This window comes from Rousettus aegyptiacus, unplaced genomic scaffold (genome assembly GCF_014176215.1).
Source record: "Rousettus aegyptiacus isolate mRouAeg1 unplaced genomic scaffold, mRouAeg1.p scaffold_m13_p_2, whole genome shotgun sequence".
In the NCBI taxonomy this organism is placed as follows: Eukaryota; Metazoa; Chordata; class Mammalia; order Chiroptera; family Pteropodidae; genus Rousettus; species Rousettus aegyptiacus.
The window spans coordinates 45,435,263-45,462,712 of record NW_023416295.1 but is presented as its reverse complement, the minus strand read 5'-3'; the positions used below and the strand labels follow the sequence as shown (position 1 = coordinate 45,462,712).

Genomic DNA, 27,450 nt, shown 5'->3' with positions numbered 1-27,450 from the left:
TACCAGACTCTCCTAGTTTTCATGCAACAAATACTTTACTTAGTATCTACTATGTCCTAAGAATGAGTGAAACTGTGGCAAATAGCAGAGAACAGGGCCCTATGCTATTTTCACAAGGATCAGATATTAAACAATTACATATTTAATGAGTTAATTATATTTGGGATAAGTATTACATGGGTAACAGATTTTTTCTACCCTATTTTAATACTAATAATCACATTTTCTAACAAAAGTTGAATTCATAAAGTCTATATCCATGCCTTCCTTCCAAGCTTCTACTTACTCTTATTTCTACAGATCTCTCCATCCCAGATCTCTCTCTCTCTTCTTCTAACACAGAAGTGACTTCAAAAGTCTTCTAATGTCCAAACTATAGCGTAGTTTGCTGACCACATTATACAGTCCTTTTATCAGAAAGAATGCGACCACATTATACAGTCCTTTTATCAGAAATAATACAGAGGCAACTGCTGTTTATAAACCTTCCTCCTCAATCTGCCCAACCACCTTTCCATAAACAGTTACAACAATTTTTAAAATTTTAACTGAAGTTCAGTGTTACCTCTAGTTAAGTGGTTGAAAACTGGGCTCTTGAGTAAAGATCATCTGTAAAAGAATATCAGCTCTCCTTATTATAGGGTTGGTTATGGGGTCTTAGGAAAAGTCTCACTTTCTTCATCTGTAAACAGAAATAATGGTAGTACCTACCTCAAAGGGTGGCTGGGAGGATGAGACAATATACATTAAATGTATGAATGTATGTAGAGCTTGTATTTTCAGTACCTAGCATGCGGAGAACGCTCAAAGGCCTCAGGACAAGTAGGGGTAGTGATGTTGACACTGCTGTCATCATTAGCATTGGTCTTATCACCTGACCCGAAGCAGGTGCTAAATCTTGAAAGAATGAGCACACAAAGTCCACAGCCTATTGGTAAGCCTCACTGAATTCTCTACACTCATAGATGATTGCCTTTCTGAATGATTCCAGCCTCTTGCCCTAAAAATACTGTCAGAAGAAATGTAATACAAAGAAAATGGCCATTTTCTGATAATGGCAATTTCTTAAAATATCTTATAGCTTGGTTTAAAAAAAAAAAGTAATGGCTGGCTAAGAGGTGCAAGGAAGAAGGGCATTTTAAATATTGTTTCCTCATTTGATAGCCAAAATACATGCAACTATGAACTGGAAACATGTTCAGTTCAATTCACAGAGAAAATCTGTGACAACATAGGTATCTTAGCAACAAAGCTGACTAAAGAATGAGACTGAATTGAAAACATTTGTTAAGAGAACAGGTGCCACCAAAAAGACAAAGGATGCTTGGGCTTCATGAACTGCAGTTTTCAGTTCTAAAGACTGTTAAATCATTGTGGTTTAAATTAATATGCATGACCAAAACAACTATTATTAGAGGAATAGTGCAAAGTGCCATGAAAATTTATGGATGAATAAAAACTCTCTGTAATGATGAGATGCAAGAAAATGTTAGAAGAAAAGGGAATTTGGTCAGTATCTACTATTAGTAAGCCAAGTTTTATTTGATTATTTTTCTTCCTAAGAATTCCAACCCATTACTTGCTATAAAATTACAAGATGAAACTATTTTCAATTGCATGTCTTAATAAGGAAGATATTAAAATAAGAAGTTTGATGCTAAAAAAATTACTTGTTTAAAATATCTCTTACTGAAGGATCAGCTGTAGAGTTTTTTTTTGACTTTTTATTGTCTTTTTATTTATGTATGTTATTAGTTTTCGGTCTCGAGGTGGCCTCTCCTGTGTGTCCCCAGTTGTAGGACTTTTGTTCACCTAGATTTCACGTGACTCTCAATGATAGCTTTTCTGTGGTTTGGTTATAATTCTGATGTGGTTGTGAGAGGAGGTAAGCACGGCATTTACCTACTTTATCGTCTTGACTGGCAGCCCCGGCTGTAGACTTTTTTAAGTGTATGCTTTTGTTAAGTTTTTCACTGTTGGAAATATTAAAACATATCATCAGTTGAATGTTTCTTTGTTGTTTCCATTTTTAAAAGAGCCTAGTCTTTGAAACACTAAGTCTAGAATTTAATGCGTTATTTTATACCAATAATACTGATTTTAATGAAGAACAGCCTACTAAGTTAGTTATCGTGGGTCACATATTGAGACAGTTTTTCCCCCTAAATCTGTCTCTTCTGTTCTTTCTGTTGTAGATTATGTATGTTACATTTAGAGTTTTACACCTCCACATTTGAAAAACTCTCTGAAAGAGTAAGAGCCTCATATCAAATTAGTAAAAGGTATCTGGGTTGCTTCTAGGGATGGTTTTCTTATGGAAAAGTATTCATTTGAGTTGCAAAGTGAGCTAGCAGTTTTTTCCACAGAATACCATTTTTTGCTTGCAAGAATGACTAACAAATTTGGTTATTCAGACTTGGCATTAAAAAAAATAATAAACAAAGTAAGCCTGCCACTTCAACAAAAACAACTGACAATGATAAAAATCAAACTTTCAAGTTAAAAAAAAAATTTTTGGAAAATTTGTATCTGCCACCTTAACTTGACAGCTTCCCACTACTTAAATGACTTTTCTTATGAGATCAATGATGACATTAACAATATGATTTTTTGATATCCTATAAAGAAATATGCCAATGCTTAGAGGAACTATATCTCTCAGTGAACCAGTATCTTCCAAATGACCAATGCATGATGTTAGAATCATGCATAGCTAAAAGAAAGATCCATTCAGAATTCAAGACAAACTAGTGGATTTTAGTGCAACGGAATAAGAAATGCTTATTGATAGGTTTTCAGATTCTACATTGCAAGTAACCTTTAAGAAACTACCACATATCCAATTTTGGTATGATATCAAAGAGAAATATCCACAATTATCTGAAAAGGCTACTAAAAAATTCCTCTTTTCTGAATGTATATCTTTTATGAGGTCAAATTTTTCACATACCTCAACCAAATTAACATAGCACCACAGAGTGAATACAGAACCATTTAAGAGAATCCAGATGCTTTCTTAATATTAAGACATTAAAGAGATTTACAGAAATGTAAAAAATGCCACTCCTCTAACTAAATTTGGTTCATGAAACATCGTTATCTTAATAATAATGCTATTATGTTAACATGTAATGGGTTATTTTTTAGTGAATAGTTTTTAAAAATCTGTTTTAATTTCTAATATGGTAAATGTCAATAGATATAACCCATACATATAAAAGCTCTTTGAGGTCCTCAACAATTTTTTAAGAGTTAAGCTCTTGAGTTCAAAAAGTTTGATAATCAGTGATCCATTAGTTGTAATATTTACTGTGCAATGGGATCTCTCACCCCACACACATACGTATACAGGAAGACAAATATATTAACACACGTCTGGGCCCCATGTTGATTTTACTGAATCAAAATTTCTGTAGGTGTCTCTATTGCATATAAAGCTTCAATTTGATTTGGCTCTTTAATCACAAACTCTTTATGAATGTATATTTAAGACCTAACACAAAAGTTTATTTTATATTAATTTTCTCATTTTATACGTTATTTTAATTTTTAAAAGTACCAGCATTAGTAATAATTGCTTCAGTTTTTTTCTTTTGTTGTTGTAAGTGTTAATCCTTATTCGTGTTATTGGTTACCCTGCTTCTGAGAGATACTACAGAATATGAAAAATTGTCAAACTGTATTACAAAACTTAAAGGGTTTTTTTTTTTTGGTTGTTTGCTTCACTTTTCTCTTTTGCTTCTAAATTATAATAAACTCTCTACAGTAGGTTTTACATATATAGTCTCTAATGTATTGATTTGAAAACACTTCAACTGCCTTCAGAAAAAAATCTTGTTTATTTAGGAAGTGACTGTCAATTCGGAGGTCTTTTGTCAATTTCAAAGAGCTAAGTAAGCTTCAACTTTAACAATGACATGCTAATAAGCACATTGAAGACTGAACTGAAGAAAACTTGAAGATGTCAACCTGAATTTAAGTCAGCTGCTGAAAGTGTAGAAGTGTGCTGACTTATCTTAAATATGATGTGTGACATACTTTGTTATATTATACATCTTAGTTACCAATGTAGTTTACTAATACACATATAAATTATGTTAATCATTTAACATAGTTCAATTATAAAAATTTTAAAGGCATTTATACAGATTTTATTCTACTAAGCATACTGCAATTTGAAATTCACATATTGAATTACTGACAGATTTGCACATTTATATAATTTACATTATCACATAATTATAAATCCTTTATTTTTGTTGTTGTTCCTGTGAAAGAAACAAGACTCTCTGGATTTGTACATTTCTGTGGTACTCAAAGAAGGAAGGGTAGCACCTGACACAAGCGACCATAAGAGAACCATCGGGAAAAATATTTTCTTTTTTTATATATTAAAAAGTTAAGTCATAGGTTTTCTTATTCTGTGAATTGAAATATTTTTATTCTTTTAACATTTGATGAGTTTACTTAAAAAACTGAACATAAGAGTGTAGTTCTAGAGTGACCCATCAGAAACATGCTTCAACTTCCGTTGGACAGGTTTCAGAATGTTTTAACTTCTCTCTTTGGAGTAATCTAATTACTCAAAATACAGTGATCCACTCAGTCTAAATACTAAGACAGTCCAATGTTTGGTTTTTAAGACACCAAGAGAGCATCTGGTGAAAAGGTCTGGTTGTCCTGATTTCACTTTTAAAAATAAAGGATGCACTATTAAAATATACCCCTAGAATCCCTGAATAACTCACCATAAAACTATTACCCCCAAAGAAACCCATATTATTACAATATCTACTCTCAAAAGAGTGCTATAAGGATTAAAGGAGATAATCTGGTAAAGTACCCAGTACACTTTCTGACACATAGAGGATTAATATATGTTAGCTATTTCTGTTATTCTTAGTTTTACAACCCTTAGTGAATTTCTATTATTATTAGTTTTACAACCCTTAGTGATGTATAATTTGGAGCTAGAAGAGACATTCAATTTCCTGAATCTAAAGAAAATTATGTGACTGGCTCAAAGACACAATCCGAATCAGAAGCAGAGCCAACCCTAAACTTATATCTGCAATTTTCAGCCTGTTCTACCTCTTAGATGAGTAAGTTCTCAGAGGTACAGAATCTTATGTCTGAAAACCTCTTGAGGGTTAATAAAGAGAACTTATGGGTAGCAAACTGTGACAGGGACCTGAATGTGATCTATGAAAGGTGAGTCCTTCGTTTTACAACCGAGGCCCAGACAAGTTATAACATGCTTAAATTAACATTATTAAGTCATAAGACAAGGATCCACATCATCTGTACCCAATAAAAAATTTCATAGTGGTGGTGGCTGCTGCTGTTGTTGTCGTCGTCGTTGTTGTTGTACGTGTGTGTGTGTGTGTGTGTCTGTTGTGTGTATGAATGACTGGATAAATAGGAGATAACATGAGATTAAAGTTCCTTCTGAAATGCTTCTATGTGAAGAGTAAAAGTGGATCTTTGTATAAAACATCTCTCTCTCTCTCTCTCTCTCTCTCTCTCTCTCTCTCTCTCACACACACACACACACACACATACACACACACACGCACACAGAGGAATTATGAGAGAACATTTGAACCTGATGCTGTAGACTGCTTCAAAGCTATGACCAAACACTAGCATATAGGACTACAGAAATTCTTTTATGGGTCTTAACATCAGTTCGAAGGTTAAAAATCCGTTATTATTTAAGTATTCTGTCATAGAGAGAAAAAAAATTACCTTAAAAGTTTAAAATATTTTTGTAAAAAACTAAAAGTGAAATATTAAAAACATTTGTTTACAATCCAATATTATTATGAATTTAAATATACATAAGAAACAAATTTGCAGTAACTATGGACACTGGGGCCAAAGAAAAGTATTCCATACTTACTAACTAGGCAAAGGCATGGGGTGGGAGGCTTTATCCAAAAGGGGACAAAGGAAATTTACTACTCACATGGAAATCAGTGGTAATTAGAATCTTATGTCCATATGAAACCAAACAGTTCTGGTTTAAATAGTTTCAGTTAAGCCTCTCTGTGCAGGCTGAAGATGGAAATTATGGAAATCCTTTCCCCTCAAAATGCTTTATTAATTTAGAACTAGGTAACTCTAAAGTGTACACAAACTTGCTATGACTACATAGGAAGCTAATGCATAACTTTCTATGTTCAACAAATTCAGAAATCCTCTCAGGTAAAGGTTTTGTAGATTTTAAGAATATAGATTATTTCAGGAAAAAGCCAAAATTCTAAATTTAGAAAGTCTATTAAAATGACTTGAGTAATCCTAATTTGATTTAAGCAAAAGAAATATTTTTACTTAATTAAAAAATAAAACTACTTACGGAAAATTTGTGATAATGACATAAACAGCATGCAGGGAAAAGAGCACTGGTTACCAACCATCTAAGAACAAGATTTCCCAGTAAAAAGAGCTCCTCTATTATACCTCTGTTTCTTCATCATTTACATGATGAGGATAATTTTTAAGTTTCTTTTTAATATTCTGAGTCTATAAAATTAGCTTTGCAAGAAGATACACAGTTGTCTTGCTCAGTACTGGACAAAGTAACTCAAATCAATTACTCGATAAATATTTATAGAATAAAAAATATTAGCTAAATAATTATTATATATAAACACAAATGAGTATTACATAGACATTTAAAATGATAAAGCAGAAATACATTTATTCACATGGAAATATTTTTTATAACCTAACAGTAAAGCAAATTACAAAGTTGTTTATATTTTGAAGAAACACATTTTTTCTTTTTCTTTCTCTCTCTCTCTCTCTCTCTCTCTCTCTCACACACACACACACGCACACACACAACCTCTGAAAGAATACGTAGAATGATATTATTGGTTATGTTATCCATCAATAGTAGGATTTGGTGTGCTTTTTATATTCTTGTTGTTTTTCATTCGTTTATGTTTTTGTAAGCAATAAACATGAATTACTTGTATAATAGAAATATAAAAGTTTAAAATAATCTAAGCATAGGAAGGCTAGAAGGAAATCTAGCAAAATGTTAACATATAGTTAGCCATCTTTGGATAGTGTGTCTATACTAATGCCCTCCTCTTTCTCTTTTATTACTTCATATTTTTCAAATTATTTAGAAAGAACACGTATTTCTTTAAACTAGGAAAAAAACTCTTAAATACATTAGACATATCAATGCATGATTTGTTTTCTAAATTTAAGAACAGTTTTAGGTACATGACTGGACTTGTTCACAAATATCACCTATATATAATTGGCATAATGTGGTAAGTTAGTCTGTGTAGATAAAACATTTCTACAATTCTTTTCTACTTTCACGCTCTGGTACTCTTTTTACCACTACTCCTAGGGGTCCCCGCCTTAAGCAACACTAGACCTCCAGAATGCAGCCAACACACCATGCAGTTCCCAAAGGGGCATAAGATGATGATTGTGAGCCTGAGGCTTGCTTGCTTAGAAAGCAATTCTAGATCACTGGAAGGCCTACTCTAGTCACGGTGCATTGAAGTTAGTTACTAAAATCAATGTGAAAATGATTTAATTTAGTTTTAAGAAATTAGAGGGAAGTCAAGGTTGTGTTTATATTAATATTACCCCTCATTCATTCACATTCCAATAGGTTTTATGAGGCAGAAAGGAGAAAGTGATAACCATTTCCCAGGAATTTTATACAACCAATGGTTCACCCTCAGGAGCTTGTTATACACAAGAATGTCATTCTTCACCTGGGATCGGGGAAAGGAGAACTATAGTCTACAGGACTCAAGTGGGTTAAATCTACACTGTAGGGAGAGAAATCTAAGTGCCTGAATGAGCTCAATAAAGCTGAAAAGTAATTCTTTAGTGCTGTCCTACAGGGAATTCCGGAATCGTACCACTAAAGAATGCCTTTTCCCATTTGAATAGACTGGGAGGGAGAAGCAGAAATTGTAGTTTTTCTCACTGTTGATACCTTCCTCGTCAACTGTGATGGTGACTAATAACACCTGCTGTTGGAGTTATCCAGAGAGGAATGGCAAAGGGATAGGCATTCATTAAAGCGGAGTTGGCCACCTTCTAGCTAGCTTCTGGCTCAAGTCCAAGATCCTAGCCATCAGAGAAGCTTGTCCTCCCCATCCCTAAGAATCCTCTCTCATTGTGTATGCAAATTTATTGAAGCCCTTCTTACAGATCAAATCATGAACAAGTCATAATGATAGGACTGAAATCTTTGACAAGTCAAAGTGTCTTGCAATCAGTACTACACACCAATAATTCTTTTGTTGCTCATATTTCCCTAAAAATACATGACCTGAGAAATTTTACATCAAAAATCAGGTGAAAAAAGCTAGGTATTTCAAAATAATATGATGCTTTCATAATAAATGAAGAGGGAAAAGATAAAGATAAGGTGTGCTCTAGAAAGGGGGCGGTGATAGGATTTTCTACAAAAGGCTATGAGGGAACTTTCTGGAGTAATGAAATGTTCTATATTCTATGGTTACATAGGTGTATAAATTTGTAAGAGCTCATCAAACTGTACATGCAACTGTGCATTTTCCTATATGTAAATTATACCTCAACGTAGCTGACATAAAAATTCTTGGAAAATGAGCCTATAAAGATATGGGCTCATTTTTAGTTTCCCCATTACTTGGAAAAACAGAGCTTTCTCAAGAGACAGGGGACTTCAGTGTTTTCTTTACTGCAAACTTGGGCAACAGCTCAAAGTCATTCTAAAGTTATTATTAAGCAAACTACACTCAGAACAGAGATCCCTTCCTGTTGAGTGGGTGAAAGGAAGAGAGGTGTAAATTTCTTAAGAATGTGCTAAACCATCTGCAGCTTACATAAAAGCTTTTGCTTTTGGAGGGAAATTTTATGGCAAAGGTGATCTTTTATCAAACATTGCTCGTAAATAATTACAAGCTGCAGTAACAGACATTTTCAAGGAAAATGTTGTATAAGATGGAAAACTGAATAATGTAAATTAGGTCATCAGCAAACATATAGCATTTAGTGAATTTTCACTGAATGGTGAGGAAATAGAGGATAATAGGGCTGATATATTCACGTTACTCAACAAACCACTGTGAAAATAGTGTAGCAGCACACTAAAAGGTGACATACAAACAAGGGCTAGTTAGTAGCTGTTACGGATGTCTATAACTTCAAATTGAAAGAATCTAATTATCAATACAACGCTCAGGGTTAAAAATTTTTGACCAGTTGAAGTAACCTGAAGGAGACCCAAGGAGAGGTAAGGACTAACTTACGACAACTTGTAAAAACAATTACGTCCTCATAACTCAAGTACGGAAAGGCTCAGGGCATGGCTCTGACTTAAAATTTCTGGGAGGTCTAAATATTCAGGTGACTATGACCATGCCACCCTGAACGTGCCCAATTTTGTCTGATCTAGGAAGCTAAGCAGGGTCGGGCCTGGTTAATACTTGGATGGGAGACCACCTAGGAAGACCAGGTGCTATAGGAGCTAAATACATACATACATACATACATACATACATACATACATACATACATACATACATACATACATATTCAGGTGAAGGAGAAATGAATCAAAACATAAAGGGGAAATATGATGGGCAAAAGCATAAGATAAAAAGTACAGATCCAAATCACTGAGCTTGCGATCTAATGAAAAAATTTACTGAAACTGGAGAGCTGGTTCTTTAGAACTGTACAAAAGGTAGTTTAGGAGCAACATGGCAAAGCCAGATTACTGCTGGCAGTCTTGACTTGCTTTGGACCCCAAAATGCTGCCACCCTCCTAAAGCCACCAGAGTTCACTTCTATTTCACAGTTAAGTGGATGGGGACCTTGGCACCAATGATTATTTCCTCACCAAAATGCTCAAGACTCTGAAATAGCAACTATGAAAGAATTCTAATAGCTTCCTTTTCCAACCCTCAAACCAGTAATTTAAGAGATATTTTATTTGTTTAATTGGCCCATATACAGAAATCTTCCAAAACTGCAGCTGGCTTGGAAAATTACAATTTGGTCTTACGTTGGCCTTGTTCTTTGGACCTGAGGAACTAATATTTATCATCCATCTTCCTCTTTCCATCTGGTTTTCCCCAATGGCTCTCAATGACTAATCCTCTGTGGGTGATAAGATGGACAGACAGATGAGATTCACCCAAATAATTTTATGTCCCCACTTGAGTTTTCTTTAATCATTACAAGCACAAGATTCTCTGGTGGGTTCCAGATTATCCCCCCACACAGCTGACACCCAGGAGTTCAGGGAGACGCCACTCCACCATCTTGGCTTCTTTGAACTTATCCCTGAAGATCTGCATCTAGCTACCACACTCACAAACTAGTTCATGTCACAAAGAGTTTTTCTGTACCTCAGATGCTCTACCTGTGGTCCTCCCTACCTGACAGGGACAACAGGGACATTCTAATGATTCTGAGCTTTTCAAGAAAAAAATAAAGAGTATCAAATTAAGTTAAATTACTATCCTTTTTTCTCTCAGTCTCAGGACTGATTTATATTAGGGCCTTGGATTTGGCTGAATTCATAAAACATGCTCATTTATTTGTTTTTTTATTTAGTTAATAACTTTATATAAAACTTGAGGTGCTGAATCATAAGTAAGACAACATTGAAGGACGAAAGCCTTGAAACGGGTGAAATGTCAGAATGACATTAATTTGTGATCCATGATTCCAAAAAATTGGTGTTCTTATCTATCAAAGTGTTTTCTGTGATCCACTAAGCTATTAGCAAACTCATATCAGAGTAGTACAACTTAATATTTATCGAACTTCTATAATACTATACAGATGATACAGGCAGCTTGCCTCCTGCTATCCAAGATGCTTGAGTATTAATTAAATAAGGTAGAAACAATGAAAACTTTAAATTGTACGGCCTTTGAGGCAAGGCTCTTAACTTGTACACCTTTTATCCCTTCCAGAGCCTAGACTGTTTCATTACAAATACGAGGTATGCGATAAGTGCTGAATTAAATGCAATTAATTTTAATCGAAAATGGGTTAGTTCACAGAGACTAAAAGAAGAAATGGGGATGATATTTCTGCAGTGCGCTTAACTTGTTTAAGTTCCAACGTAAGTTTTGAGTAACAAGAAGAATTTTATATAGATAGCTCATGAAAGACTATTTAGAAAATAAAGTGTGAAGACATTAAGGCATAGGAAGGAGAGGGTTTACTCAGCTGGAGTAAAGGAAACAGGCAGACTTAGGAGAAATTTGAGAGACCCTAGTAGGCTCAACATGTAGTGCAGATTTAATAAAAGTTCACTGACAGGAAGAGAAGCGGATGACCTTACTTGTCTTACTTTCAGGGAAAGAAGAGTTAAAATATTGGTCAATATGAAAATGCAAATACCACAGCAAAATAATATATTTTAGCCTTAAAGGTCACTAGCACATCATTTGGCAAAGACACCTGCTTCCTGACTGGATATAATTAGAGGCATCGTAGTAGTATTAAAAGAGAAAGTACTTTCTTGATGATGCAATTATTATTAGCCATTTGATGTTACCTTGTGAACTCAGAGGGCAGTTCAAGCATTGGAAAGATGGATCTTGAAGAGAAACCTGAACATGCGGTTTCTAGCAAAGGCTGGGGGGAATAGTACACAGTAAAACAGTACCCATGAATGGGCACTTGCTCGATCACTCTGATCTCAAAGTGCAATAATGAGTCCTGAAACTCACTATTTAGAAGGAAGATCACATTACAAAATCTCATTAATATTCATAACCACCAGTGCGATGGCATCCATAGTCCTCACCTTAGAAACTGGGGCAAATTTGAGCCCCAGGGAGCTTAAAGGCTTGCTCAAGACCCCACAGACCAAGATATTCTTATTTACCAACCACGTAGGCTTAAAATAAAAAAACAAAACTACTTGATTTATTATGAAGGATGTTTACCGAGGACAAATCCACTATTAGAAGTTCTGCAATGGAAGCTGTAGTCTTCCTCATAAATTACTAAATTGGCTTTTTAATGCAAATAGGTGACCCTGAGCACATCTGGCAGTTCTCTAAGAGTCTGTTCATCCTGAACAACCATCTGAAACTTGGATAAGGCACAGTGGAAATGTGAGCATGTAAATTTGACTAGGGGCTAGAGAGATGGATGCAGGTAAGGTGGGGCTAGGAAGGAGAAGAACAGAAGATTACAGTCTGGGTAAGAACAAGGAAGGGGGCGGGAAAAAGACAGACCCAAAAGAATGGGAAAACACAAAATCGAGAAATCAACCACAGTTTTCCGCGGACTGCTTTATGCCACCTACTCCTCTGGTATTCTTGCTTTTATAATGCTTAAGCTTAAGTATGGACTTCCTGCTGATTTCTGTACTAGATTAAATGGATACAGATAATATGGTATATATATATATATATATTTAGCAAAGTAAAAACATTTAGAAGAGTTACTTTGTGAGAGACTAAGACAATTAGCAGGCCAGACTACCTGCACTCTTTTTACTACTTCGGGCAATAGACTCCTGTCGTTTATGGAGGTGCCTAAAGAATTTGGTAGTTATGGCAGTTTTTGGCAGGGCCCCAATTACATTTCAACTTCAAATTTCACAAGGCTTTTCGATACGTATGCAGTCTAGAGATCTCCAAAGATGTCTTTTAAAATGGAATTTAAATGTAAAAGAAATTAATATGACAATATACCAAGTATTGCATTCATTCCAAACTTCCAGGAAAAGAAAAAATATGTACACTCAGAGACACAAATAGGTTATATAGCTTGGCGAAGTTCCATAAAACCAACAAATTGGTTTTGCATACCCTTGCTACACAGGCCATCCTTACAGGGGAGACAGGTTTGGAGCTGAGATAACTAAATCCAGAAGCAAAGAGGTCCTGGATAGATTCAAAGATCTGGTTCATAGTATAGTTTTTAAAATGCAAATTATATATTTTATTTGACTGTTTAGATTATTTTTTAATTTTTTTAATGGTGACATTGGTTAATGAAATTCATTAAGTTTCAGCTTATTGAAATTCAATAAGTACACTTTAACAATAAGGCACATATATATTTGCACTGTGTGTTCACCTCCCATAGTTAGATTTCTGTCATCACGTATTTGACCCCATCTACCTCTGCCCTCCCTCCACTTCCTACCCTCTGTTAGCCACTAGTCTGTATAGTCCATGTCCGTTTATATTAACAGTTTATATGAGATGTTTTCTAAAGCATGGTTTTGATGAATTTAAAATTAATTATAATAAATGTAAAATTATCATAAAAAGTTTGCATTCAGCCATTGGTCCAGTATCTGCTGAAGCAAAAATATTATATTTACTACTTGGAAGAAGAAACTATTCCAACACAGTTCCAAGATAAATTTTTAAAAAGGAACTAATAAAAGTTGGGCTCTTGGCCAGTCTGGATAATAAAATTAAGCTGTTTTAGAAGAGAAAGAAGTCTGGCTTTTCAACATGCTACAACTTTACGATTAAATATCTCAACATTTTTATGCATCTAATTGTTATTTCAAGCTGAGTAGCTATTTAAATAGTTAATGAGAAAATGGCATAGACGTTATGTGGAAAAAAAATTTTCCCCCTCACGAAAGGTCACCCAATTTCCCAGAGACAACTAAGAATCTTCTGGATTCACTTCCACTGGCAAAAAGCTTTATCTCCATAAAACCATTTTGCCAGCCTTCCACAAGAGCTCAGATGCTCAACTTATACTTTAAGGACTGAAAACAAACCAATCAACCAAAAAAAAAAAAACAAAACAAAACGTGAAATTCTCATCCTTCAATTTTAGAACAAGGAAAGACCTTAAGGAGATAATCTGGTTCGAAATTTGCCAAAGTGGGTTTCATGAAACAGTATTTTCCAAAAATGTTCTAAATAGTGGTGGGCTGATTCAAATAAGTTTAGGGGCACCTTTTTTGGAGCGTCATAATGTAAATTAGGTGATTACGAAGCTGAGCACATAAAAAAAATAGTTCTGGTTTGTTTGTTTTTTTAAACGATGTTATCAAACCTATTTAAACACAGAACCCCTTTCTTCAGTATTTATTAAAATCCTGTAAAATTAATGTTTTATAGATATGAAGAAACTGAAGTCCAGATAGGCTAGAGCATTATCTTAAGGACATACCATAGTTGGTGGATAAGCTAAAGACAGAGATCTCTCAAGACCCTATGCTCTTTCTAGTATTGTGTTGTCTCTCTCCTACAACACCTACACTCCTTGAAGCATCCATTACAGACCGTAAGAAGCACAACTTGGAGGTCATCTAGTACAAAGCCTTCCTATTATATGTGGGGAAATACAGTTTCAGAGAAGTGAAGCAGTGTGCCCAAAATAACACATAAAATCAACTCCTGTAGAACTAGAACCTAGCTCTTAATTTCAATACTCATATCCATTCCACAACGGCATACTAACTCCTGCAAAGCCAATACTTTTTGCCTCTGAGGAAAAAAGAGTCATGGATAAGAGGAGTTTAAAGCTATTTAGGACCCAGGAAATATGTATTGAACCATTCTTGTGTCAATAGGTATTTTAAATAAGTTAAACATGGGTGTCTTTACTTACAAATGTCATCCACTGTGACAGGGAATCAATGTTTCAAGCTGTTGAACAGGTCATCATCCCTGTCCTGTTGGATGACACCTGTAAATAAAATAAATCTATTTTTGAGTAAGTAGATTTTAAGCCAACTGGATTTAAAATGCATGCAGTTTAAAGCAAAGAGTAATTTTTAAAATGATTCTTAATTGTGTACTGCTGGAGAGAGAGATTTTCCAGCACCAGCTACTTCACTCTATGTAGCTATCACTGGCCATCAGGAGAAGAGGATCCAGATAATAATAATGTGGCAAGTAACACTGCCAGACGACACAGAGAATCATGGATACTAGAGCTGTACGGGTTCTCTAGGTATTTTCTACCTCAGACTCTTGCTCTTGTGAATATTATTTTCACTTTGTAGGATGCACCACCAAGGTTCTGGGAAGTTAAATGACTAATTTAATGTTAAATAGCTAAGTGTCATTAGCTCAAGTTCCATGAAGATGATAGGTCAAAGTTATCACTAGGCTGATCAACTCTGAAAGGCTCACATGTACACATTTTTTAAATATTTCACAAATGTTCACTTAGAATATTCAAGCACATCTGCATAAAATGTAATATCGGTATTAGATATTTAAATGCAAGCAATACTGAAAAATGCCATGAATAAAAACCTAAAGTGAGAAAATGGGAACTAGAGAGTGAAAATAACATTAAAATACACCATGCATTTAGGATTTTAAATCCTAGTCACTTCCAAAAAAGATCTGTGGTTCCAAACAAACGAGTATATGAAAAGCCATTTTCTACAAATTTTCTACAGTCTATAACTTAAGATGCTGGTTTCTCTGTAGCCACGAAATGCTATTCTAAGTAAGACCTGCCAGAAACTAAAATTTGGACCAAACAATGAACATTTAAAATTTCTAGTCTATACCCAAATACTCCAAAATAACTCAAATGCATCTTAGGATGCTGCCTTGAAGTAATACGGCTGTTATGATAACGTTATCACCAAACTCACAGAGTGCTTCCTATGTGCCAAGCGCTGTTTGATTATTTTACATAGATTATCTCAGTCTTTATGACAACTTGATTATTATTACAATTTTACATATAAGAACATCAAAACACAGAGAAATTAACTTGCTGAGGGTCACTCAACTGGTGAAACAGAAAAATGTGCACACAAATCTATTTGGTATCAGAATTCAAGCTCAAACCACTACACAATACTGCCTTTCTTAATAGATCAACTGAAGATTCTCAAAAATATAAGAATAAATTAACACAATTTTGATAAAAACACATAAAATCCCCCAAACTGAATTTCACTCAATATAAAAGGTGAAGAAATTCACTCTTTTTCTTAGGAGTGAGTGGCAGATGATGGACAATTTTCAAAGTAAATTAATCTTAATGGCAAGGAATTAAAACTTCTGACGTTAACCTTAAATATATTACATATTACAATGAAAATATGACAAATATAAACTTAAATTGCCCTTTATAATTAAAGAAAAGTAAGTTTTCCTGATTTGATTACTTTCTTAGAGTCCATAGAGATAAATCCTCCTTTTACTAAAGACTGATTCTCAAAATAGTATAATAGTTATTGATAGATTGAATTTAATCATGTATACTTACAAATAGGGATGTATATCATTGTGCTAAAGAACAGAACTATTTATAAGGGTAATTATCTTTAAGGGAGATAAAAAAGTAATTTTGATAGATAATGTGACTCCTCAATCTTATATAATCTAGCTCTTCTCTTGACCATAAGTTATGCTTCTGAACAAAACCTCTGCACTTTTTTACTAGGGCATTTTTCCAACATATTTTTAAGACTGTGAAACTGATAAGACAGGAAATAATCAAGAGTACAAAAACATACCGGACATATTTAAACTAAACAAGAATTAGATATAAGCAAAGCCCAGCACCACAGAAACTAGACATTAAGGAAAACACATGCTCTTTTGAAACCACTGTGAAAAAGTCAATCTCTTCTGGCAACAATGATTTTTTTTATAAGGATCCCAAACAAAAGAAGATAAAGTGTGGTTTTATGGTAGCTTACCCTTTTCTCTGATACCCCATCCTGGCCTGTAGAATCTTTCTCATCATGTGTCTCTTTCAGGACTGGCATATGTTTTTGGTATGCTGGCTCTCTGTTTAAGGTTGTGTATCCTATGTGCTCATAAATTGGGTTTATCGTCATCTTGGCAATGTATTCTGCTGCCTTGGTTTCAATATAGAGAGTAATCAATCCATCAGTCACCAGATCGTGGATGGACTCAAAGCGCTTCTCCCCAACAAAGTGCTTTCCATCGTAGTAGAGCCTGAAGTTTCTGGTCTGACTTCCAAATCTGCCTCAATGAAATGGGAAAGATGTTTGTAAGAAAAGTAAGCAAGTGATTTCTTTCTGGAAAATAAAAAGCTATCTCTTTGTTTGTGTGTCTTCTTTGTTAAATAAACTGTGGCTAATCTCTATGAAATCATCAGGAATATAGAAAATTAAACTTTTGAACACAAAGAGTAAACTTGTGATAACTAAGGATAATTAGCCAAAAACATGACTACTCTAGCAGGAAAAATTTGTTCCTCTTTATCTTTGTAAGGCACTTCATTATGCCTGTAGGAAAAATAGGAGAAAATAAACCTCGTATCCTATTAGAATACATGCTATATACTCAATTGGTCAACTCCATAATATATGAAATTTCTATATTAACATATTCTCTTCAAGTTCATCAATAAAAATATTCAGTGTACCTTAGATCTCAGCATTCATGTCTTTTAATGGGAAAATTCCATTTAGGGCTCAGCTGAGCATAATGCCAGCAAGCATTTAAAGTAGAGGTGATTTGAATCTGGGTAAGAAATGCGCGTGCTCTCTCTCTCTCTATACACACACACACACACACACACACACACACACGTGTGTGTGTGCGTGCACACGCGTGTGTGTGTATAAATATAAATAAACACACACACATATGGCATATATATATATATATGGCATATAAGTCATAAACTACTGGACTTTTGAGTCATGTTTTGGACAACTTTAAAATCTGAGGAAGAGTGGTTTAATTTTATGACAATTTCAGTATTTCGCTTCCTGCAGCAAACTTCAGAAGTGACTCCAAGTTGGCATGACTAGCATCAGTGTCCTTGCAAGAAGACAAAGGCAAGAACATGCACTGACTTTAATGAATGCTGATGCCAAAAGGAACCAAGGATACTAGCATCATGGGTCTCCCAAAAGTAGCCCTGAGTGAGCCTAATTAAAAACTAAACAAATTTGAAAGGATATATTTAATTTCACTGTTAAAAATACACAGAACAGAAATGAACTAAAATACTAAAATAATACTCTATTTAATACTAAAACAGAGTGTTTAAATAGAACTTCAAACTCATTCAAAATATTATTCTGGTATAGGTTTTATTCCCAAAGGACAGGGGTCAGAAATTTTTTAAGATTTTACTTTTAATGTGCACTTAAAAATGGAAACAAAATAATTTTTTATAATGGCCTGAAGTATCTGTTTCTGCAGTTCAAATCAGACCTTAATAATTATTTAATCTAGAACTCAATTTTCTATCTGTGTTGGTCCTTCCTCTAAAATGAAATTTATTCACCTTTTGATTCTTTAAAAGCAATTAAATTTGATTTACACACAAGTGAATGACCCATATAATTCCACTTTCCAATTCTCCATTTTTCTCTAATGTCAAAGACATATTTTTCCTAAGCAAAATTTCAATATAATGTAAGTCTAAAAAATTGTAAGGTAAAGTTTCTACACCAAAATTAAATATAAAAGTTTGTTTTTCAGTTTAACATACTGCTTTATTATTTCTCTGCTAATGTACATTATCTGTTATCGAGAAACATGAAAAGCCACATTATAATTTTTATGAGGTTCTCACAATAAACACCCATATAGCATTATTTAAAATTAAGTCCTTCCATATTTCAGTTGCATTCAGAGGCATTTCAATGAGGGATAAGACCATTTTACTCATGTAGGAACTTATGATTTTGGAGCGGGCACTCCACAGTCTGGCACTTAAAAACCATACAAGCAATGGTGGCAGGCATTTGTCACTCACTTGTCTTCTGAAATCTGAAAGGTATGAGAACAAAGGGTGGAAGGGAAGATGGCTGAATTGGCCTCAGTTGGTTGGGATGGTTAGATTGAAAGAGCAGAAGTCTAGGGTTAGACTTCCTGGCGGTTTATAATGGGCCTGTTTCATATCCATCGAAGGACAGGATTTCCTGGCTATCTCCAGGTTTTTGGGTGAAAAAAACTAAGTTTGTCCTTCCTCTTCCTCACAGTGACTTCAAGAGACCCTATACACAACTCCCTGTTCCTCCTCAGCCTGCACCTCAGCTCTGGCTTCCAGATCAATCCAACTTCCGGTCTTAAGAAAGTTAATCAGATAACTAAATAAAACTCATAACACAGGTTGATTAACACTTAACCTCAAAGGGCCAGAATATGAATTTCTGTTTTGGAATTATCATTGTTTTTTAAGAAAAACTGCATTACTTTTACTAAATGAACTGTACTCTTTCTTTGCCTACTCTGTACCATCCTCTCTTTCACTGTAGAAGTTACATAAAGAATAGGTTCACAGGATCAACAGAGAGTTCTCCCTTTCCTTGATCTGAAAGACATGACAGAAAATCTTTAAGCAACATGGTGAATGGATGTGTCTATTCTATAAAAAAAGAGCCATAAAAGGGAGATGCCAAATTTAAGCAAAGAAAAAATCCTTCCTTATAAAAGTTTACCACTCACAGATTGTCATTTTGACAAACATTTAATGAGATACCCAAGAACTATATTAAGTATTAGACTGTTCATAATAAAGTTCTTGTATCCTTGATAACCTTAATGGGAAATAGATAAACATAAAAACAAGTCCGTAGAAAGACAAGATGAAATGTTGAATTTAAAAAAGTTCATTTTTAGATCAATTTCTAAAAAATGATTATAAAAATATGTATAACCTTGTTTTAATACAGAAAGTTTGATTCCTATAATACAGTGATTCATAAAATTACGTGAATCCACTATCTCCCTCATGCTATGTAAACAAAGAAACTCACAGCTTAATAACATCTTAGAGCATATAGACTTAAGCTTACATAAGATCTCAGAGCTGCTGCTTTTGTCCAAATACACAAGCAACCTTGCAGTCTTGAAAAAGGATTTGGCCAAGGGCAGGCAGGACCTGGGTCCTATGTGTTTAATAGAAAACCTTAGGCTTTGGCATCAGACAGATTAATTTTAAATCCTAGATCTGCCACGTCTTAGCTGGGTGATTTGGGGAAAATCATTCTTCAGATTCTGCATCTAGAAAACAGAAATAACATTACCCTATCCCACATGGTTGTGAAGATTTTACAAGAATATTTGAAGTCAAAGCTAAGTATATAGTAGGTTCAATGAATGGCAGTTCCTTTTCTCCTTCTCTGTTAGCTTATGCCTCTGCAAAGAATGACAGAATGAGTTATCAATAAAGTAAAATAGAAAAGATATTCAGTAAATATGCACCAAAGGGAGTTGAATAAATAACTGGTAACAATGGTTCTATATGAACATCTCCGCACTGGTTGATTTTACGGTCAAAAAAGGGCGAAGGGGAACTCTGTGAATTTTTCTTCTGGATGTGCCTGAGTAAGTGTATGCTACTTAGTTAAACAGAGTGGGACTACAACAGAGTACAAAGAGGAGAGGAGGAGAGAAGCAAAAAAAGCTTTCCCACTGTGCCTTGGGAGTTAGGTCTCTGAATTCAAAGGAGAAAGGTCAGTAAATAGAAACATATTGAAAGCAGGACATGTTAAATGGACCTAGTGAAACTGCTGAACTCTAGACTGTGGAGTACTGATTTAATAAAAACTGTTAAAGCTAAACGATTTCTCTCGATTTTTATAGGAAAATTTTCTTTTCATCTTTTCTTATATTTATTATCTGCCTCTGCTTTTGCTCTTTAATAACTGTTCATTCTTTGGTGAACACGTTTGAAACTATACAGACCCAACTTTCACCTAGATAGAGTTCAAGAGGATGAAAACTCATTTTGTCCAAAAGGATACTGTAGTTAACAAATAAAAAAGACTGGGATAATCTGCTTTGAACTGCTACTGTTGTACATAATTACCACTTTCTATAAAGAATGTCTTTTCTCCAGTGATTCTAGGTTTTAGTTTTCATGTTTTCAAAAGCTGTTTAATGCTGTGCCCAGTTGCATTCAGATGAATTTTGAAATACATAATTTTAGCATCTAGCTTTAAAAAGTAAACAAAACCCTAATACCAACCTTTCTATTTTTTAGCAAGTAAATCATAAAAAATTCTAGAGGTACAAAGTGATGAAAATATGTATAAAAAATAGCATGATTTTATTTTACTTCTTCTAAAACCAAGAATTCGTTCTGATTTGGGCCAAAATATTTGGAAGTATCTCTTCAAAGGAAAGCTCCAAGCTAACAAATGTTTTCTGTTAACAAACAGAAGACAAAGCATATACAACACACTTGACTAAGTTAACAATAAAATGTTAGAACTACTTCCAGAAACCAACATACAAAAACAATTACATTTATAATAAATATATATTTGTGTATTGTTTATCAGAGTCAAAGAAACTAATCTAATGATGAAATAGAACTATCTCATAAATTCATCTAATCATAAACATATACTTGGAAGAAAAGTTAAAACTGAGACAAGAATATGATGAGGCATTCACTTAAAAACTAAAAAATGAATCTAGATGGATTAACTAAAAAAGACTAAGAAGAGAGAACATAGCTGTATATAATTTACAATATAAATGTTTTTTACATATAAAACTGTTATTATGATACCATTTTTGTCTACCTTGCTATATAATTTTGGATGGTAAAATGGGCAGAAGTATTAAAATACGTAAACTCATGATATTCCCTTGGCAAAATAAATCACTTCAGGGAAGAAGCAAACCAATGTGCCTAAATAAACCTCCAAAAGCGGCACCAGACAGCCCTGGAACGTGGAACTGATTGATATAGAAGGATTAGTTGATGGTCTGTTTAAGAAGGAGTTAGATATCTCCCCCACCCGCCCCAATCCTGTCCCCAGTGCCACTCATCCCTTCCCCACTCTGGTGGAAGACTTAAGTTCTGTTTTCTAGATAGGATAAAACAAGGAGATTTTGAACTGAGGAACACCAGCCGGTGCTGAAGCAGAGGTACCATCCTGAAAACTAGGTGAAAGTTTTTTCATTGCTGAAGATTTGAGACTTCTCTCGCCCTTCACCACTAGGTTCCAGAAAGCTTGTACCTTTCCTGATAAGAGTCGAAGATTTTCCCCTGGGAAATACGATCAGCTTAATTGAAAGACTTAAGAGTAGAGACATCGCCCTATAACTGGCAGACTTCTCTCAAGCTCTCAAAAGTACTAGTCAGCTTTTTAATGCCAAATGAATTTAAATATGAGCAATTAGCCAAGGACCACTTGATATCTAAGAAAAATCTCCCTTGTGAAGGGCAAAGACAAATAAACAGAATCAAAGCAAGCCGAAGGAAACAAACCATGTATGGAGATAAAAAAATTAATCATCACTATGCTTACCAGAACAAAAATAAAATGTTTCCTATTTCTATTCTTAAGTGGGATTTAGCCAAGAACATTAGGATGCTGTAAAAAAAAAAAGACATAAATATATACTTTTTTAATTAGAAAAAAGGAAATGTAGCATAATGAAAATCTTAAAAGAAATGAAAGATAAAGTTCAGAAGATATTTTGTAAAAAGACAAAAAATAAGAGAGAAAAAAACAAGATAGAGAATCAATCCAGGAAGTCCAATATCAAATAACAGGAGTTCTGGAAAGAGAAAACAGAAAACAGAAGGGTAAGAAATCAGAGATAATTCAAGAAAATGTATCATTACTGAAGAACACGAGTTTACACAATAAACAAATAAGCCCACCCCAAAAGGGTAAATATGAATAGGTGGAGGAACAGTAGTCCAGTAAATGCAAATTTAATTCTCAGAATGGCAAAATTTAACAATTTTGACAATACCAAGCACCAACAAGAATACAGAATAGCTAATATAACTAACACCTAGTGTACTCTTTAACAAAGAGGTTTTATATTATCTAGTAAAATTGAATAAATGCATACCCTATGACCCAGAAATCCTGGCTAATACCCCAGACAGTGCGAATGATTATGTGTACTAGGACACACACACACATACCCCCCACACACACAGACTAAGTAGCAATCAATGTTCAAAATGCATAAACCTAGAAACCACATAAATTCCAGGTAAAATTTAAAAAACCTGTGGTATACTATGATGTTTAATTTTATATATCAATTTGGAGGGTGTTTTCAAATGAGATTAATATTTAAATCAGTGAACTCTTGGTAAAGTAGACTGCTCTCCATAATTGGGTGGGCCTTATCCAATCAACTAAAGGCCCAAATAGAACAAAAAGACTGGCCTCACTGAGCAAGAGGAAATTCTCCAGAAGACTGCTTTTGGGCTTTATATGCACTGTCAGCTTTCCTCGGTCTCAACTATTCACACCACAGATTTGGACCTGCCAACCTCCATAAACATATGACCCAACTCCTTATAATAAATCTCTCTGAATACACACACACACACACACACACACACACACACACACCTCTATTGATTCTATTTCTATGGAGAACCCTATTACAATGAAATACTATACAGCAAGGGAAACATACATTCAACTACATGGATGAAATTTTGAAATGTTGGGAAAAAAGAACAAGTTACAAAAGAATACGATGTAGTTCAATTACCTAAAATCCAAAGGTAGACAAAATTCAATTGCATTATATAAGGATGTATATGTGGATGGTAAGACTATAAAGAAAAGCATGAAAAAGATAACTATTAAAGTGAGTATATTGGTCAACTATAATGTAGAAAGTAGAGACAATGATAAGAAAGAGAAACATGGGGAATTTCTACCATTAATACATCTTTATGTGATTGGGAATATATAGGTTTACATGCATTTAAATATAATCCACTTTTAAAATGTACATATAAGTTTTATGTACTTTGCTGTATGTTTTATTGTACAATAAATTTGTTTTAACAAAATGAAAGCAAAGAACAAAGGACAGTTGAAGATCTTAGCCTAGAAATAAAAGCAATCAAAAACAGAAGCTGTATGTGCTTTATACTAGAGAATTTAGGAATATAAATTTGTTTTTTTAAAAAATAAAATAAGTTAGGTAATGTTTGTTGGAAATCCAGGCCCCCAGGTCCCACCCTCAGCCCTTCAGGTTCAGAATCCGCACTGTTAACAGGATCCCGAGGTGATTCCTATGCAGTTTCAAGTTTGAGGAACACCTGTCTAATCCAATCCCCTCACATTATAGATGCAGCAACTGAGAGGTTCAAATTCCTAAACAATAAAATAGGCAGGCTATTAAAAACAAACCAAAAACTCCAAACAAAACAAAATTTAAAAATCCCAATCCACTGCTGAAAGTAAAGGAGTTCTTTTTCTTCACTGGTAAGGACCACTTTCTAGTCTCTCCCTGGAAGGCCTCCTAGCCCAACATGAGTTCATGTATATCGTTCTCCCAGGGATCTCTAAGCACTCCCAAATCAACAGGTCCCCAAACGAACTTATCAATCCTCTTCTTCCTTCTTCCCTTTCAGAAAACCACTCCTCCAATATCACTTAATATTACCACTGCCCACAGTCAACCCTGCCAAAATTTTCACAATTTGAAATTCATCAATCTCCCTTAACAATTAAACTTTTATTTACTGATCGATCTATTTAAATCCATGTAAGCTCCACCCATTCTGCTTACAACAACCAGTTTATTCCAAAAGAGAGCCTATCGCATCATTTCCCTCTTGAGAATTGTTAATGCTTTATTATGTCTATAAGAAAAAGTCCAAACACTTTAGCAAGCCCTGAGTCCTTAAGAATCAGTTATTAGTTTCACTTTTAAAAGCACCAGAGACTGGTAGTACTTGGCACATATTAGGCCCTAAGTAAATGGCTATTGAACAGAATTAATAGACTTCATTAATATTTTCCCCTACATTAGCCAGTTATATGTAACAATAAACAAGTATTCTAAAAAATATATGTGAGCAACATAGAACTGCCAAAATTAAGCAGATTATTAGAGCTTTGTTGGGTATAATTTTAAAAAAAGTGATAATTATCATGATGTAGTATTTGTCATTCACTGAGCTATTATGCTCTTTGTGTGATAATCTGTATAACATGAAACTGCTCTCCATATTGATGACTTGGAGTAAATAAATGAAAAACAACTTTTCTGATGTAGTGAGCCAATTACAATAACTTCTGCTACCCTCCATTTTCATTAAATCAGACAAATGATATTATGTCCAGTCAATAAATAAATGTATTTACTGAAAGAAAGTATTGTACATGCAATCTTTTTAAAAACAGGATAGGTCAAGAAATGAACAATATGTTCATATAATTAATAGATTTGGCTTATTCAAGAATTGGTGACCAATCCCACTAAAAGCTTACTAAAATCTTATTTTCATGAGTCTACTACCTCAAAATAAAGTCACACTAAAGTCTACAAAAGCATGGAGGATATATGCGTGTGAGTCCTTGTAGAGTTCTATACATCTATATAAGTGTGTGCGTGTGTACTACAAGCACAAACCCACATTTCATATACACGTTTTCCAGATTCCTATTAATTCCTTTAAACAACAAAATTGTTTTATTCAATCATTTCTTTGTAAACTACAATTTTAAGAATCCTATACAAACCACAACTTCAACCTGAAGATACAGGTTCATTATCATGAACATACTACTGCTAAAATTTTAGTGTTTGAATACAAAAATATCTCAGAGGCTATTAGAGTGTATTGAATAGCCTTTTCCTTGACCTACACTGCCTTCAATGATTGAACTTACAGTTCTTGAATCTAGTTTTATATTTTTAAAATCCTCTTTGCAGGTTATCACCTGTGTCTACTGTCTAATTTTTCTACTTTTAATCTGCTGTAAGCTTGGAAAAAAGATGGATTAACATTTTACAGAGAGAACTGTATTAAATAGATTCTAATGGAGATTACTGAGTATTCCTTTGCAATAAACACATGGGGTCTGTGGTGGCTTTTCAGCCATTCAATGGCATTTAGCACTTATGTCCAGCCTCTCGGCCATAGTTTGGACATCAGGGTTGCCAACTTTGTGACCTCCAGAAAAGTAGGATGCTTCTGTAGCTAAGCAGAGGCAGGTCTAAATCCTGTTAAGTCTACACCTTTAAATTTATTAACCTTGTGATCATTAATAAGCAAATTACTGAATAAGTTGCATCATAAAAATGACTCACTTTAAAAAATCAATTTTATAGGGTATAACTTATATATAACAAAATGCATCCTTTTAAAGTACACAACTCGATGAATTTTGACAGAAAATATTACCACAGTCAAGATCAATGACATCAACACCCCCCGAAGTGTCCTTATGTCCTTTTGAAGCCTATCTCTCTGTCCTTCATCCCATCAAAACATTTACCTACTTCCTGTCACTATAATTTTCTACATTTTATGTATATGAAATCATACAGAACATGTTCTTTTGTGTTTGGATGTCTCAGTTTCTAACATAAAACTTTACTTTAAATTGATGGATACTGTTCTCATCAAATTTTAAATACAACCAGACCAGGATTTCAGACTATGGAAAAGCAATAAACCAAATTTGTAATTGCTGCTTTGTTTCTGGGGTTGTTCTTAAACAGCCTCTTGTCTCTAATGAAGATGTTAGAGATTAGCTATAATCAACCCGTTAGCTGGAAAAAAATAATTATCAAAAGCCATGCTTGCCATGTGTTGACTTTTAATGGCTAAAAGGCTTAAATGTAATACACGATATATCTGTGTACATTCATTTTAATACTATTTAATATTTTTTGTTATATGCTAGGCACTAAGCATGCATTACCCCAAATAATCCTTCTAATGTGTATAAGGTATTATTATTAGGTCTGCATTTTATAGATAAGGAAACTGAGATTTAGGGAGATAAGTAATTTGCTCAAAGTCATACAGAAAATGCTGGAATCAGAGTATGAATTCAGGACTATCTGACTGCAAAGCCATGCTCTGAACCACTGACCATATATACTGATTTAAAACCACAGGGCCAAAAAGGTCATTAAAAGCTCAATAATTGGGTTAGGAATCATTTTGAGCAACACAGCAAAGGAATCATAAATATCTGTCTACTTAAGAGATCCTTAGGTAACAGCAATAAATAGATTTTAAAAATTGGCTTTTAGTTCCTTATTTATGAAAAGAACTGTATCACAAGAAAGTATTCTAACTAAGACAATTACCTAATGCAATTTATTAAAGAAGCCCAGTATATGCCAAGCACTGCATGAGGTTCAAGGAAACAAATATGAGTAAGACTTAGTTAATGCCCAAGAGCAGGGATCCCCAAACCCTGGGCTACAGACCAGTACCAGTCAATGGTCTGTTAGGAACCGGGTCATACAGCAGAAAGGTGAGCAGCAGGCAAGCTAGCAAAGCTTCATCTGTATTTTCGGCCACTTCCCAGCGCTAGCATCACTGCCTCAGCTCCGCCTTAGATCATCAGGCATTAGATTTCTCATAGAAGCACTGGTCCCTGCTGCCAAATGATTAGGGACTGCTGCCTTAAAGGACCTCGACTTATTTGTAAAAATAGAGATACATGTAATAGATTATTACTATAGGTGGTACCTTGTTCCTAGGTATACTCAGGGAACGTGAAGATCTTTTCAGGAAATAATAACCATGTGATCAATACTAGGCATA

General features: G+C 34.3%; 1 protein-coding gene and 1 pseudogene across 3 annotated transcripts in view; one reads left to right on the top strand and one right to left on the bottom strand.

The window, feature by feature from the left end:
• CHN1 (chimerin 1) overlaps nt 1–27,450 on the bottom strand; it is a 146,942-nt gene that overhangs the window by 51,417 nt on the left and 68,075 nt on the right. For 2 of the 3 annotated variants that reach the window (XM_016134705.2, XM_016134714.2), the window contains one exon: nt 16,649–16,937. In XM_016134705.2, coding sequence (XP_015990191.2) covers nt 16,649–16,937 — 289 coding nt within the window. Of the gene's footprint in view, nt 1–14,586; nt 14,652–16,648; nt 16,938–27,450 lie in introns of those variants that run through there. The other variant, XM_016134723.2, reaches the window with a different exon arrangement.
• Nucleotides 9,378–9,496, top strand: LOC118613978 (annotated as a pseudogene).